The sequence below is a fragment of the Grampus griseus genome, assembly GCF_964374135.1.
Source record: "Grampus griseus genome assembly, chromosome: 20".
NCBI classification, from domain to species: Eukaryota; Metazoa; Chordata; class Mammalia; order Artiodactyla; family Delphinidae; genus Grampus; species Grampus griseus.
Genome location: NC_139014.1, coordinates 48535034 through 48550815, shown reverse-complemented (window position 1 = coordinate 48550815; position 15782 = coordinate 48535034). Strand labels below are relative to the sequence as shown.

At 49.5% G+C, this 15782-nt stretch overlaps 1 protein-coding gene across 2 annotated transcripts; it reads right to left on the bottom strand.

Annotated features, from left to right (window-relative positions):
• Positions 1 to 4125: 4125 nt before the first annotated feature.
• Positions 4126 to 14631, bottom strand: XAF1 (XIAP associated factor 1). Of its 2 annotated transcripts, XM_082679405.1 has the most exons (9): positions 14562 to 14631; positions 11847 to 11982; positions 11524 to 11652; positions 11251 to 11307; positions 10709 to 10904; positions 9455 to 9540; positions 6246 to 6587; positions 4426 to 4498; positions 4126 to 4312 (listed from the first exon to the last, which is right to left on the bottom strand). In XM_082679405.1, exons 1-8 carry the CDS (start codon positions 14591 to 14593, stop codon positions 4442 to 4444), a joined length of 1035 nt encoding a protein of 344 aa, XP_082535531.1. In that variant the 5' UTR covers positions 14594 to 14631; the 3' UTR covers positions 4126 to 4312; positions 4426 to 4441. The 2 variants fall into 2 exon arrangements, with proteins under 2 accessions (XP_082535531.1, XP_082535532.1); XM_082679406.1 differs by lacking the exon at positions 11524 to 11652.
• Between the last annotated feature and the right edge of the window lie 1151 nt (positions 14632 to 15782).

Sequence of the window (15782 nt, the reverse complement as noted above, 5' to 3'; positions counted from 1 at the left end):
CAAGGAACCGGGATGTCCACTGCAGCTGTGTGGTAGGCAGGGCTTCCAAAAATGAGGAAAGAAAAGCAATCACTTGTTTTCTGTGGGGAGTAAAAAGGAAGAACCATTACCTGCCAAACACATATTAAACCCAATGGAACAAACTTGCACTATGGCCCCATGTGTTGGTACTGGGCTGGTGCAGGGGATGCAATGATAAATCCACCATACTGTGCACACCTGCAAGGAGTCACAGCCTATCAGGGGTCTATCAGGGACATAGACCAGGACTCAATGACAGCACTGTGGGAGGCATGAAAATCCTCAGGCATATTCATGGTGCAGGGTGGCACAAACGGGGGTATTAGTTCTGTCTGTGTAAGAAGAAGTAGAGAGGGCTGCTCAGAGGAGGTGGCATCTGAGCTGGGTTTTGCAGGGTGAGTAGGATTTGCAAGGCAGACAGGTTGGTGGTGGAGGAACTGGTATATTCCAGGCAGAGGGAACAAGATGGGCAAAGCCACAGAACTGTGAGTATGCGTGATGTGTTCACATTCACGGAACTAAAAATTGCTTGGAGCTTAACTTGTGAGGGTCAGGGAGTGATGGAACTGGAGCTGGAGCAGTGGGAAGTGCTGGTTCAAGGGCATCATTCAAGATGTTCTGAATGATGTGATAAAGGCCGTGTCCTACAGCCAGGGATTCTCACTGTCCCCTCTCCCTAAGACTTTGGAATTCTGACATCTTCTCTGGATGAGAATCAGTGTCTGTTGAGCAGCATTGCTGATGGCTGTGTTTATATTCAAAAGGTGCAGCAGCAGAACAAAGGTGGAGAACCTCAGCTGAGGTCAGGGCAGGTCGAAGGATCACACGCCCAGAAGCGACGTGGTCAGTCTTGAGGTAAAGAAAGAATACTCTGGGGGAATGGAGGAAGGATGGTCCATAGTAGAGGCCAGGCTTGAAGCCTGGGACTAGGGTGGCATTATAGTGGGAATCGGGGTGGGCAGACACGATTTGGTAACTGGTGAACGCCTGAACTGGGAGGACTGAAAGGTCTCTGACTTGGCTGTTGGATTGCAGGTGGTATCCCCAGCCAGGCTAGGGAGTCCCAGGGAAGAACTGGGCTAAGGCCTCGCCAGATACACTGAGTCCTCGGTCAGACTTTTCATAGCCATCTGCTGTAATCTTCATGGCTTTGCTTTCAATGTTTCCCCTGCCTGAGAACTACCCTCCTTTTCTTTATGTCTCCCAAACCCCTCATTTTTAAAGTTCAAGCCCTACCACTCCATAAAGCTTTTATTGGCTTCTTTACCAGGTAACCCAAGATCATTCATTGTGGTTCACAAAAACTCAGAGCTGGAAGAGATCTGAAAATTGATTTTTTTTTTTTTTAACCCGTGGAAACTAGGCACAGAGAGGTGAAGGGGCTTGCCTATGGTCACACAGCAAGTTAGTAACAAGACTCAGGCTAGACCTGGGCTTTCTTACTCTTTCTCTTATACTTTTTTCCTACGTCCACTTTTCAGGCCTTGGGTTCAGAGGGACAAGTTAATCATAATTTTCAGTTCGGGACAGACACTTGTCTGTGCAAGACCTCTCTTTGATTCTATTTATTCATTTATTCTATGTCCCACTCCATTGCTCCCCACCACAGGCAACTATTCCAGCGTGTTTGATGCGCTGCTTTTTGGTTGTGTGCGCGCTTGCCAAATGTATGTTCAGCGTCCGTAAGCATCATTCACGTTGCCCTGCGTACGGCTCACACGGCATCTGTCATCTGAATAGACCCGGCGGTGGGTATCCCCTTCTCTCTCTTACCCACTCTCCCTGTGATGGACCCCCAGGCCTCTTCCAGCTCCCCACAACAGCACAGTGGCGATGAGCATCCTCAAGTAAGCTCCCGTAGGGGACCTATTTGGGGGTCTTCCCCCGTGCCTCTGTCCTCCCTACCCCATGATCACCTACAGAACAGTTTGGTCCCTGCCTCCAGCCGGCCCTCCCATCTCTCACCCAGACAGACTTCCACACGGGAACTGGTAGCAGCCTGCCCCCACCCAGGACACAGGGCTCCAGTGGGGTCAGCCGGCTCCCCTTCTCTTTCCCCTCTCTCTCTGTGTCCATCCTTAGTATAATCTTAGTATAATCTAAGCCTTTCTCTCCCAGAAACCCACACACTCCTTGAGACTAGGGACAGCCTCATTCTTCTTTTGAGGAAGTTCTTAAACATTTAACTAATGAAGAAATAAGATTGTGTCTTCAATCACATATAAACTGTCCGGGGCTAGGGGACTCCACGGCACTTAGTAAGGAGCAAGGTACCTAAGAGATGCTCAAGAAAAGCTAAACCAGGGACTTCCCTGGCGGTCTAATGGTTAGGACTCCTCACTGCCACTGCAGGCGGCACCAGTTAGATCCCTGTTCAGGGAACTAAGATCCCACAAGCCTCCCAGAGCGGTCAAGGGAAAAGAAAAGAAAAGAAAAGAAAAAAAAGAAAAGAAAAGAAAAGAAAAGAAAAGAAAAGAAAAGAAAAGAAAAAAGAAAAGAAAAGAAAAGAAAAAAGAAAAGAAAAAAGCTAAACCAGTTAGAAAGCTAATCGAAGCCCTTTGACCCAGCAAGGTCACAGGGTCTGAAGAATTATACGACACTTTAAGCCATGGGGGGCAGGGGGATTGGAAGAACATCTTTGGTGGGCTGGAGAAGGTGTTGCAAGTGGTCCAAAAGTCATGTCACCGCCTGGAACCTCCCCTCTTGCAGCTTAGTGGGTTGGATCCTGGTTCTGTCAACTGCGGTATGTGACCTTAGGCAAGTTAATTAATTTATTTATGCCTCAGTCTCCACATCTGTAAATATGGGTAATAATAGTACCTTTCTCCTAGCGTTGGGGGGATTAAACGGGCTGATATACGGAAAGCACCAGAACAGTGGCTGGCACACAGTAAATGTTATACAAGTGTTTGCTGCCATCAGAATGTGGGTGGCAAGGTGCTTCCAAAACATCCCTGTAGGGAAGGTATTTACAAATGGGAGGTTAGGAAAGTGTCCCGGTGAGATGGCGTGCTAGGTGGGGAGCGGGATTCCAACCCAGCCTAAGGACGCTGGAACCTAGGCTGGGTTTACCACGTCACACAGCTGCTGAGCCTGGGAGGAAACCTACGTGTCCGATCACCCGGGGAGGGGAGGTGGCCCAGGAGCCTTGCGTGGGCGGCAGGTGAGGAGGGCAGCCCCGCACCCCCGCGCTGGCCTCGGGGCGTTCCCGGCCTGCGCCCGCTCGCGTCGCCTTACCCGCCGCTCGCTGCTCGGGCTGCTGGGACCGCGAGCGCCGGCCTGCTGCGCCCGCGCCGCCTCGGCTCCGACGCCACCGGCGGTGGGCTCCGCGCCCGGCCCCGCAGGGGCTAGAGGCCGAGGGGCCGGCCGCCTTTGTGACGCGCCCCCACTTGCCGGGCTCTGCTCAAGCCCGCGGCCGCGGGGCCCAAACCTGGGGCTGCCAGCTCAACCGATCGTGCGCGTGCGGGGCAAGACGGGTCCCCGCGCAGGTGGCCCGGGAAGGCGCCCTGGCCGGGGGGGACCAGAGGCGGAAGGCTGGGCCCCGCGACCCCTGCCCGTCCCTCCTCTTGCGAGGAAGAGGTTCTGCCCCCAGACTTGGGGCGCAGGCCCGCGCAGTCGCCACCTTTCCTGTCCTGACCCATCCTCGGGGTCCTGTCCAGTCCCGGGGACCCAGCGTGCGGGGCCTCTCTTCGGGAAACCACTGTCGCTGCCGACCTAAGGAAAGTCTTAAGCAAACCTGACTTCGACAACTTGACAAAGCTTGAGAAATGCCCCACTTTTCCAGTTTCGGGAGGGTGGGGTGTCCTGGGCCCTTCCTTCCCTGGTGGGGTCTGGGGTCTCCCCACGGGCCAGGCAGAAAGGTAGGGTGTGCTGTTTGCTGGGAGGTGGGCTGCATCTCTAGGTGTCTCCCAACTAACAGCCCTCACTAGCACGTCTTTGTGCTTTCTGGCTCTCCCCTGCCACCCAGCCTCATTTTTCTCTTCCTTTCTCCCCTTTCTTCTTTGCTGCCACTCCCCTTTCCTTGCCGTGCTAGCCGCTGCCATCCGTGGCCCTGGAAAACCAATGAAAAATCTACAAAAAGGTGGAGGACAAGTTTTCAGGGAGGGCTTTTTTATTCTTCGGGGACAAAGCTGGGTTCCCTAAGGTGTCCAGGCTGTGTGGAGCCTAGACGCTTGATCAGAATTCTCAGGCAGAAGGGTCAGAGCCCTTTTTTCTTCTGGTTTATCTGGAGCTCTTGGGGAAACCAACATCTCGGCTCAAAAGGAGGAAAACAGAATCCAAACCTTTTCTTCTACAAGAAAGAAACCCAGTGAATAAAACCCATCTCTTTTCACAAGGAAAGACTAGCACAGAAAGCAAGCAGCAAAACCAGGGTAAAAACAAAATCTTCTAAATCCGTCGTACCTTTTCTTTTCCAAAGCTAGCTGGAGCTTCTCGCTTGTTTTCCTTTTGATGAAGCTAACCACCAGCATTTCTCCTAAAGAAATGGACATTAAAAAAGTTCAGTGTGTTTAAAGGGGGGAGTGTTAGTTCCTAGGATATCTCTGGGCAATCCTATCCCCAGTTCCCGGAGCAGGAACCCTGAGCTACAGATGGCATAGAAAATGTATGGAGCCCAGGGAGCCATGAGGGGTCTATGGGAGGCTTGGGACAATGTTTAATAGAGGCCTATCTATCACCATGAGGCGGGTGGATGAACAGTTTAGAGGACACCCACGCCATGGACTCTTATGCCATTAAAAAGCGGGGGGCAACATCATTTGACTTGGAGGGATGTCCTTGGGTATTGATGAATCATAACATTAAGATGCAAAGAAATGTGTATAATTGGACTCCAAATGTGTACGTGTGTGAGTGGTTATACAACAGAGTTGCCAGATAAAATACAAGATGTCCAGTTAATTTCAGAGAAACAAAGAATGTTTTTTGTATGTCTCATGCAATTATTTTGTAGTTATTTCTGTCCCAAGTAATGAATTTTTATTTGCTAAATTCGGCGACCCTATTATGTAAGGATGGAGGGAAGTATGGAAGGAAATTTCAAAGTGTGGGAGGCAAGGAAATATGGCACTAATAACACCCCCAGCAAGTATGAAATTCACTCAGCTTTGTAAAATCAGGTGCTGTGTGCATATAGAGAAGAAGTTAGAAAAAACAAGATCTAGGTCTACTTTTTTGTAAGGAGTGTGCATCATATATTCAGTGAAAAAGGCAAATGGCAGAGTAATGAATATAGGAAGATGATATATAGGGGAAAAGAAAAAACAATTCAAACCCCATAGAGGCTTGTTCGTGTTTGTGTGAACAGAGTTAAAGCTTTGGAAGGACACCCACCAGGATACTGAAACTAGTATCTCAGGGCGTGGAACTGGGGAAGGGGGGTGGGTGTGGGGGAGGATGAGCTTTATCTTTCTATTTGTTTGTATGGTATCATGTCAACTGGTTACAACAAAATCTAGTATTTAGTAGTATCTAGTACTTTTGTATTTTGAAAAACATCAAATAATGAAAGTTTTTTTTTTTTTTTTTTTTTGAGTGAGGCATCCTGTTTGGGGCTTAAAAGCATAAGCTTTGGAACTATATACACATGTATTTTAGGCTGGATTCTGCCACTCTCTAGTTGTATAATCCTGGGGAAGCTACTCAATCTTTCTGTCTGGCTTCCTTATCTGTAAGATAGGGATAAAATACCTGCATGTTTTTTATAATGATTAACCATTTGTAAAGAGCTTTGCATTGTAACTGGTACATAATGGTTAACTACCTCATACTAATTCTTATTATTATTGGAAGATAATCTAGGATGTAAAAAATCAGGCTTTTGAGGCTGCAAATCCTGATCTGCTGGAGGTAAGATACCAACTGACTTAGTATCTTGACCAAGGCTCTCATCTCTGGGCCTGGATTGCCTTATCTACGCTATGAGCTAGACAGCTAGATTGGGTATGCTCTGTCCATTTGTTTGCTCCACAGTTTTGGGGCATTTGCTGTGGTTATTCCCTGGGCTGGGAACTGGAGATACAGAGAGGAAAGATCTGGCTCTGCCTTCAGAGGTGGGAGATGATGCACATATATAACCAGGTGATAGGTGCTATGAGAATGGATTTGGACACACAGAGAAAGGGGAGATAAAGATGTCTGAGAATATCCTGCAGGTCTTGGATTTCTTTAAACACTGTCCAGATGGCTCCCAGCCGGATGAGGAGAGAATGGAGGCTGGGTACCTGATGTTGGGTTAGGGTTGGCAGGGGAAGTACGATGCCACACTGAGAACACCTCCTCAGAATGTCATAGGCTGTCTCGTCTTCTACAGGAGAGGAGGCCCTGAGCTTGCCATCAGACTTCAAAGGCAGATCCGTGGTTTTGTTTGTGCCTCTTGGTGCTTGCCGCGTTGACTTTTCAGAAAGAAGGCGAAATCTGCTTGTATTTTTCGTCTTTGGACGGACGTCTTTCTCTGCTGTGGAAGTTTGATCTTCAGCAGCCTGACTTGAAAGGGATGAAGGAGGAATATCTGGTTTCCCAACTGGAGAATATGTCACAGAGTCTGAGATTGGACGGCATCTGTCCTGCAATTATGAGTCATACTTCAAATTTTAAAATGACCTCAGCTTTAATGGTGGACAATACAACAGGCAAGATAACCTGAAATATTCCCACTCTGAAATGCTGGATAAAATATGACGTTCACTGAGCTGACTTTGCAAGCAAGCAAGCTCCGTGTTCCAGGATGAAGACCTGACCTGTTAAGCACATGAGCTGACACTTCAGGAGGAGATGTGGGGCCAGTCTTGTATCTAAGAGCTTGGATAAGAGAAGAGTCCCATCCACACAAGATGTGGAATTGGAAGTAAGATTCCCCTTTCCCTGCGTAAAGCTGGGAACCTTGAAGGCTAACCTGTGGTGGCTAAGAGAAAAGAATCGGCTAATTGGAAAAGGAAAGTGGCAAGAGAGCTTGTCTACCTTGGACTAGAAATTGAGGGTGCGGAAGCGAAACTGACACTCCTGAAAACTCAAAATCCAAGGCTCGTGCCATTCTTGTATTTGGGGTTCAGATTTACAAAATCCTCACGCTCTGGGAATACCCAAGCAGAAGAATTCATGTAAAATTTGGGATGTATGGCAGAAGCAATCACAAAATCCCTCTGGAGGTTACATAATCCCACACTAGGTCATACAGGATTCTCACAGATAGAGTCTCACTAAATAGAAGCTCGTGATTCAAATGTACACACAAGGAAACACTCTACCTTGGGGAAGAGTCACAGACACAACCATTAGCAGGATTAGTCTCCAAGGAGTTCAGATAACAGAACTATAGGAGAGAGACTGTAAAATAAATTAATTAAAAATGATTCTAGCAAGAGAAAAGAATATGACCCTATGAAAAAAAGAGTAGGTGAATTTGAAAGAGAGATAAACAGAACTTCTTGAAATGAAAAATACAGACACTGAACCTCAATGGATAGGCTTAAAAATAGCAAGTTAGATTTGGCCAAGAAAGAACGAACTTGAAAATAGGATTTGAGGAAATTATTCAGAACATAGGAGGAGGAATAGAAAATGTGAAAGGTTAAGGGACACGAGGATAGAACGAGAAGGCCTGATGTACATCTAATATGTTCCACAGAAAGAGTTGGGAGAACATGGAGGGGTTAGGGAATAGTGGGGATTCCAAGAGATTAGAGCTGAGACTTTTCAGAACTGATTAAGGCAGAACGAAATCTTTAGATTTGGGCAGGAGAAATTCTGAAGAAGAAAGAAAAAAATAAACACACTCGAGCATATTGTTTTAAGCAGGATGAGTAAAAAGAAATCTTCTCTTGGATGCATTGCAGTGAAACCAGGAAGATCAAAGGCAAAGAGGATCTTGAAATCAACCAAAGAAAAAGCGTTAGCCACAAAAGAATGGCAGTTACACTGAGAGCAGACTTATCAACAGCAATCATGGAGGTGGGAAGACGGTGGAATCAACTTCAAAACGCTAAGAGAAGATAACGGTTAACGTAGAATTGGACACCCAGTTAAACTACCATTCAGTAATGCAGGAAAAAAGTACCTGTGCAGGCAGCTAAAAATTTACTCCTCACAGCTTCTTGGTGAGGGAACTACCTAGACGTGTATTTCAGGAAGGGAGAAATCCTACCCAGACGGAAAGCTTGGGATTTAAGAAAGAACGTGAGCAAAGAGAAAGGTGAATGTGTGAGTATATCCAAGCAGGCATGAATTGCATAAAATGACAACGATAATAATGACTAAAGAGGGATAGTATGAAAACAAGGTGAGGGGCTTCCCTGGTGGCGCAGTGGTTGAGAGTCCGCCTGCCGATGCAGGGGACACGGGTTCGTGACCCGGTCCGGGAGGGTCCCACATGCCGCGGAGCGGCTGGGCCTGTGAGCCATGGCTGCTGGGCCTGCGTGTCCGGAGCCTGTGCTCCGCAGCGGGAGAGGCCACAGCGGTGAGAGGCCCGTGTACCACACAAAAACAAACAAACAGACAAAAAAAAACAAGGTGAAACTAAATTCCATAGCATTTACATGTAAGGTGGGAATAGAGAATCAGAGTCAACATGTTCTCAAATCCATATATTGTTTGTAAGGAGGGTAGGGAATATGATTAATTTAGACTTTATTAAGTCAAGTATTCCTATTAAAATGCACTAAATGTCACTAATGGTAAACTTTATATGTATTGTCCCACAATAAACAAAAAGGTCTAGATCATCCCTAGGGTCTCTTTAGTTCTGATATTCATGTTTGTCTGAATTGAAGGGTAAAGAAAGAACAAACAGCGCTCCATCGAAGCAGAAGGAAATGAGTTCTTTGGAGAGAAGCCTTAGGAAGTTTCCCCAGAAAGAAAATGCTCCATCCTGCAAAAGAAGGGAGCAGCTTGGCAGGGCTAAGGCACTAAAACGTGCTCCCAGTGATGGAGGGAGGAGTCTGTGAATGTTCCCAGGCAAAAGCAATCAATCAATCAATCACATCGTGACATCTTTACAGAGTCCCCCTTTTGGTACCTAGCCCTGATACCAGTTTCACTGTGGGAAGATGGAGAAAGTTGTTAACTTTTTCGAGGGAGCTCACAGTCTAACTGAGAAGACTCCCGCATGGGACAGAAAATAATAAGGCAGGTCCTATTAAGGACCAAATTGCCATGGCCAGGCCCTGAAGGCTGAAGATGTTTGGAGGTGATCAACGATAGCTGGACTGGTCAGGGAGGCTCCTTGAAGGGCTGGCACGGTGGGAGACCAATGATGTGTGCTAAATTAGCCTACACCAATTCACAACATCCCTTTTTGAACAAAGCAAAACTAAATATGGGAACCTCTGTTATCCATGCTGTGTAAAGTTGGACCCGGAATCTACCTTTCCTGTCACTCTGTTTGGAATATGAACTAGCTATTGGCATCATTAGAAAATAACCAATTTCTACTCACCACATGGTGGAAATACTTATTTCCTGGGATCATTTGGTTGCAATAATGACAGCAGATGTTGCTTTCAGGAGCTGGAATTCTCTTCCCTGAAAAAAGCATGGAAACAACAGCACAAATGATTGCCCTTGACAATGGCTAGCCCGACTGTCCCACAACCGCGTACATGGCCTGCAGTCCTGATGATGAACTGTCCCCGGCCTGCCGTGAGTGTCCTGCACGGCCAGGGTCCTTGGCCACACAGGCCACCCACAGCAGGAATCACCCACATCATTTCCTTTAAGCTGCAAAAGTGCACTCGGGGCAGCACACAGCCCTGATGAAGAGACATTTTCCTGGCGCAGGACTGGTTTCTAAGGAGACAGAAGGAGCCGTTACCACAGATGCCAGCCCCGTCCGGTCTGACTGCTCTTTCATTTCACCAGTCTCTGAGCTCTGTGATCAAACGAGGAGTTATTGCACACATCTCTGTTGACTGTGTTGAAGCTGTGTTGTGTTGTCTTGTTGAAGTTGTGTTGTGTTGGTGAAGTTGTGCTGAAGAGCCGTTTGTGGGCTGTGTTGAAGCCCAGCCATGCTGGAAATGTACACGCGTCTCAAGCACTCCAGTTTTTCATCTGCCGATTTTAATAAAATCGTTTACCAGGAGAGACTTACCATCCAAAGCATTTTAGGCTCTCTCCATGTGTTACTGTGTTACTAAAACAACCAGTGAACACAAGACCTGTCACATTGCTGTCCTCCGTAAACACATCTCGTGAAGAGGTAACCAGGTCAAGACAACACACAGTGCTACCAGGCGGCCAACACATAGGCTCGAAGGTCAGGAGTTACGACTAGATCCCTTCTGTCCGCTGCTGATGGTGGTGAAATCTCCTGATTTGGTGTCAGGGAACTTGGATGTCCTGTCTGGTTTCTGCCTCTAGCAAGCCCTGTTTCATTCTACGCATAGGTTTCTCATCTGTAAAAGGATGCAGGTGGGTCTCTGCCAGGCTGGAATTGTGCTTGAGGGGTTCCAAGGAAGCCTCCCATTTGGTCGGGCCCCCATTGCCTCTGCACTCATCTGTGTAGCTCCCAGGCCCGCAGCTCCTGGCGTCTTGGTGTCCCTGGACCAGTCATTTACAGACCACAGCAGACACACAAGAAGGCCACTCTAGCACGTGGTCCAGAGTAGCCAGATGAATTTGAGACACGTGTATCTGTCATCACACATGTCACCTGTCCTGCTGAGAGCTTACATCCCTTGCCACCCCTGCTCACCTTTCTGGAGCCGGGTCTGCTCACCGCAGCACTCGTCTCTGTGCCGGGCCAGCATGTGGAGCACGATGCGCTGGCCGCAGTCTGGGCAGACCTCCGTCCGCCTGCCGCAGGGGTGCTCGTGGATGTCCACCTTGTTGAGGCGCACGGCCAGCTCACAGAACTGGCACTCAACGGGGCGCTCCTGGCATTCCTTGGCCTGCGGGGAAGCAGGCGGGACAGGCATGGTCACTGGCCTGCAGTTGCGTTGGGGGTATGAGCTTATTTCCCTGGGGGACTGAAGCCAGTAAGAGAAAGCAGGTGGGAAAGGCCAGGGGGTGGGGGGACTCTCCTTGGCAAACACGAGCTCTCTTGGGCTTGTGGACCATGGCAGGCCCTTCTGACGGGCATCTGGGGGCAGGAGGCCCTGTGATGAGCTAGTTCCCCATTGTCCCCCAGGCCTCCTTGGGCAAGAAGGCCTGGGGGAGGGGGAGGGGGGGAATCTTTATTACTGGCCCCTTCCCCTCCTCCTGGGCTTGGGAGAAGAAATCACAGCTGACTCTCACCTCTTGAATCTCCAGCAAGTGCTTCGGCAGGCTCTGCTGACACGCTGCGCACCCCACCTAAACACGGAGGGAGACGCTGGAGTCCCACCCAGCTCAGTGGCCCTGGCTGTGCGTGTCAGGTGCGGGTCTGTGAGCGCCTGGGGGCAGGAGTCAGGTTCCCTCGTCTCCCTGCAGCACCAGCCCTGTGCTCAAGGCGCATCTGTGGGACCCGCTGAGTTGAAATGGATGCCTGAGCTTGAGGATCTCCAGAAACAGCAGGAGAGAAAGGTTAACCTTTGACCAGCCTTGGCCATGAGTGCCTTCTAGAGCTCTCCTTTCCTGTCTCTCCTCTTGACACATCTCGACGGAACATTTTACCTTTCCTGAAACAGGGACTCCCTTGCCTTGGCTGGACCCATTTGCCTGTAGGGAAAGGATAGGGGATGGGAAAACCAGGGTTCACTCAGTGCAGTATAAGAAAGGCAGATTTAACTACCCTTTCCACTTCACAGGGGGTGCTGGGCACGGGGTGCCCACCTGAGATGGGCTGCAGTGCGGGCCGGGCTCCGGCTGGCCACCTGGTGCCCCCACCCCCATGCCTGCTTCCGCCTCCCCACCTGCTGGTGCCTGCCCCCGCCGTGCTCTTCCATCGTATCCTGTAGGACGGGTTCCTTGCACTCCGGACAGAGGACCTTGAAGAGCAGAGAGTGGGCCCCATGGAGGGCCAAGTGGCCAGGGGCCCCGCTTCTTTTGCTGCAGGATCAAGAGGGAGGAAAAACAGGCTTATTTCATGGTATAAAGCATGGAGCCGTATTTCGTCTCCACGGCTGCTGGATTAAGATCATTCAAGGCCTCAAGCACTGAAAATATGATGACGATACCACCTGCCCCCCCTCCCCATGTTGGTCCTAGATCAGAACAGTGCAAAATCATAAAATAAGTGTAAGGATGCTCTGTAAACTCTTCTACTGCCTGGGGTGAGAGGGGGCGGGCAAGGAGGGGCGGGAGGCAGACATTACAAAGCGGCCGGAGGAAACTTTTGGGGGGAACGGATACGTTCATCATCTTGATGGTGATTTGATGAAATATAATTTATATTTTGAGGCAGGACAAGAAAAAATTAAACATAAAATTCTCTCTGTGTTTGTTTGGGCCTCCTCCCTCCCTAATGTACGGTGTGCATCTGTATTACACATTAACCAGAGCTCCTCAAAGATGGGAGTGCCTGCTCGATGGTAAAGATCAATTTTTTCTTTCTTTCTTCTGAAGCTAGCAATGGAACTTCATAAAAGAATAGGGTTCTTTCCCAGCTCCGTGGGGGTCCTAGTGACCGTGACTTGCTGTTTGCTTGGTACACACACTTTGTACGTGCTTACTTGGACTATGCATTCTTGGTGAATTTTTTGTGAAATATCAGTATGTCTTTTTTTTTTTTTTTTTTTTTTTTTTTTTTGCGGTACGCGGGCCTCTCACTGTTGTGGCCTCTCCCGTTGCGGAGCACAGGCTCCAGACGCGCAGGCTCAGCGGCCATGGCTCACGGGCCCAGCCGCTCCGCTGCATGTGGGATCCTCCCGGACCGGGGCACGAACCCGCGTCCCATGCATCGTCAGGCAGACTCTCAACCACTGCGCCACCAGGGAAGCCCCAGTATGTCATTTTTATGTATGATCCTTTGTCTCAAAAATGTACATGACTGTGCCTTCGACTTTTAACTGGTGGGACTGTTCTCAGAGCTTTCTGAGAATCTGCTTCCTGGGTCATCATTCTCAGCGTGGCTTGAATAAAATTCCCTTTTGTTCTTCCTAACTTGATAGCTTATTGAATTTTAGTAGTCACGGTGATGGTTTCATGGGTATATATCTATGTCAAACATGTCAAATGGCGCACTTTAAAAGTGTACCACAGGGAGTTCCCCTGGTGGCGCAGTGGTTAAGACTCCGCACTCTCAATGCAGAAGGCCCTGGTTCAACCCCTGGTCAGGGAACTAGATCCCACATGCATGCCACAACTAAGAGTTCACATGCCACAACTAAGGAGCCGGTGAGCGGCAACTAAGGAGGCCACCTGCCTCGACTAAGACCTGGTGCAACCAAATAAATAAATAAAATAAATATTTTTTAAAAGTACCATAAATGCAGTTTATGTCAATTATACCTTGGTAAAACTGTTTTTAAAATGAAATAACAAATATCAAATTCTTTCAAATATTTTGTCTATTTTCAAGCACTCCCCTGCTTGGCCCACAGCCAGTTGGAAATCCAGGCCTGCATGCCCACTCAGAGCCTTGCAAGGGCAATGCCAACTTTCAGAACCCCCATAGGGAGAGCTTCCCAGGTCTCCCAGAACGAGAAGCCATCTACCTTTCCCTGCCTTAAGGCTCACCTGTGCAACCCACAGAGAGGTTGAGACCCTTCTTGGAAACCCCAAAAAACACAAGCTTCTGACCCTCCCAGTTCCCAGGCAGGGCGTTTCTTAATACTTCTCCTTTCCTTTCAACCAGCCCTTGCTTGTGGCAGCTTGGGAGAGAGGACACGTAGTGGCCACAGCTCTAAAGGCCTAAAGGATGATGAGAGCTGCCCGCCCATGTCCTGGGCACATGGGATGTGGCCAGAGGGGAGCGGCCAGAGCCTCACTCTGCATGGTCTGAACAAGGTCTTGGCTTCTGCACAGCCCAAGCAGGTGGCACAAAAGCTGCTTCCCACTCCCTTCCTCTATTCTTGCCCCTCTGCCCGGCCTGGCCCCTTTCTCCTTCTGTCCGGCCTGGCCCTTCAGCTCTTCTTCCTGAGCCGGTTCAGCCAGGAGGGTCTGCCTGGAGGAAGCTCTCTGGGAGGGATCCCCCTGGTTCCCAGCACAGGTAGGGAGCTTCGAGAGTGAGGTACTTCAAGGGGCCAGGTCTCCCCGAGTTAGAGGTGTGGTCTGGGACCCCTGCTCTATCCCCTCACCCTGCTCCACAGCACCCTCTCAAGGTGAGGGCGGGTGTGGTCCCGGACAACCTCTGTGGGCCCCTTTCTGTCTAAGACTGGTGTGAAGAGCATATGATCAGAACTCCAAGTTAGGACCCAAGTTCTGAAAAATACGAATAGCCCAGCAGGGACAGTTAGCCTGGCTGTTTGGCTTTAGAACTGTCCCAGAAAGACTGAAATATCTGGGGTGGGATGTTAGCCAACCCTGACCATCTCTCATCATCTTCCTACACCTCCTGAGTTTAAATCTTCCACCCTAGCCCTCCTGGGTACAAGGGCCCTTTTCTCTTAACTTCAGAAACAGCCTTATCCCGTCTGCCCCTCTCACTAGACAGCCTCAGTTCGGCCACCGGGAAAGCAACTTCTTACCAGTTCCTGCACGCCTGGAAGTTTCCCTCCATGTTCTGGTCTGCGGAGTCTTTCTGTTTCGAGGAGTTTCGGTTCTTGCGGGCAGAGAAACAAAACTGAAAGTGTTCTAACAACCCGGCCCACAGCCCAGGAAGGGAGGGGTTTTCAGATTTCTCAGCCCAGGGCTGCTCCAAGGTACCTGTGGCTGGACACTCCAGGAAGCCCCTCTGTAGCTCGGCCAGCCCAGACAGCCCCTGCCGCCTCCCTCGGCCTGTGCTGCTGCCACCAGCTGTTTCTACGACCCCTGGGGTGGGAGCCAGAGGCCAGGCCTCCCACTGGGCAGCAGCCCCTCCCCTCACCCAGGCTGGCCTCACTGCATGCATGTCTCTCCATCCCCTTGCATAAAACACAGACCTCCCTCTCCTTCCTGGTCCTCTTGCTGGTCCTTTCTCTGCCGGGGAGAGAGCTGGCGTGCCTTGTTGAACTTGAAGCTTGTTCCCTGAGAGTGGCTCCTGGACTTCCTGCATCCTACTCTGTCCCGGTCAGGGCCGGGAGAAATGGGGGATGCAGCGTGGTGTGTGCCAAGACTACAGGCTTTGGAGACACACCGCTTAGCAGCTTGGTGACCTAGGGCAACTGCCTATCCCCCGAGCGCCTCTTTTCTCGCTTGTAAATAATTACAGCAAACACAACAAGCGGGCAGGCAAATGAGGACATCTTCAGACACAGAAACCACTGCACTGAGGGGTGATATAACTTGCACACATCGCCAGCCAACAGGCAGAAGAATCAGGCTTTGAACCCAGGCAAGGAGGCCCTAGGCTTGTCTCTCCCAGAATGGCCAGAGGGTCGGGAGATGGGAGTTCCAATCCTGAGAGTGGAACTGACTGGCAGCTTGAGTCACTTTAGCCTCTGGGCTTGTTTCCTCATTTTTCTGGACTCAGCTGGGGGCCTGGGGGACTTTGGGAGTCCAGGTGCTCCCAGAAACTGTGTGAAAAATTGCTTTCATCAGAGTACGTGGACTCAAAAGGAGTCCAGGACCCAGACAGTTATAAATGACTGGACTAATTGACCCCAAAATTTGAGATTCAAAGAAATCAAACTCTGCTAAAGGCAACACATGTCCAAAATTATATACACATAATTGGATCAAGTGAATATAGAACAGTTGTTTGTCTACTTGTGTTCTTTTCACGGGGAGAAACAGGATGTTAGTTAGATAAATAAAAATGATAAAACAGT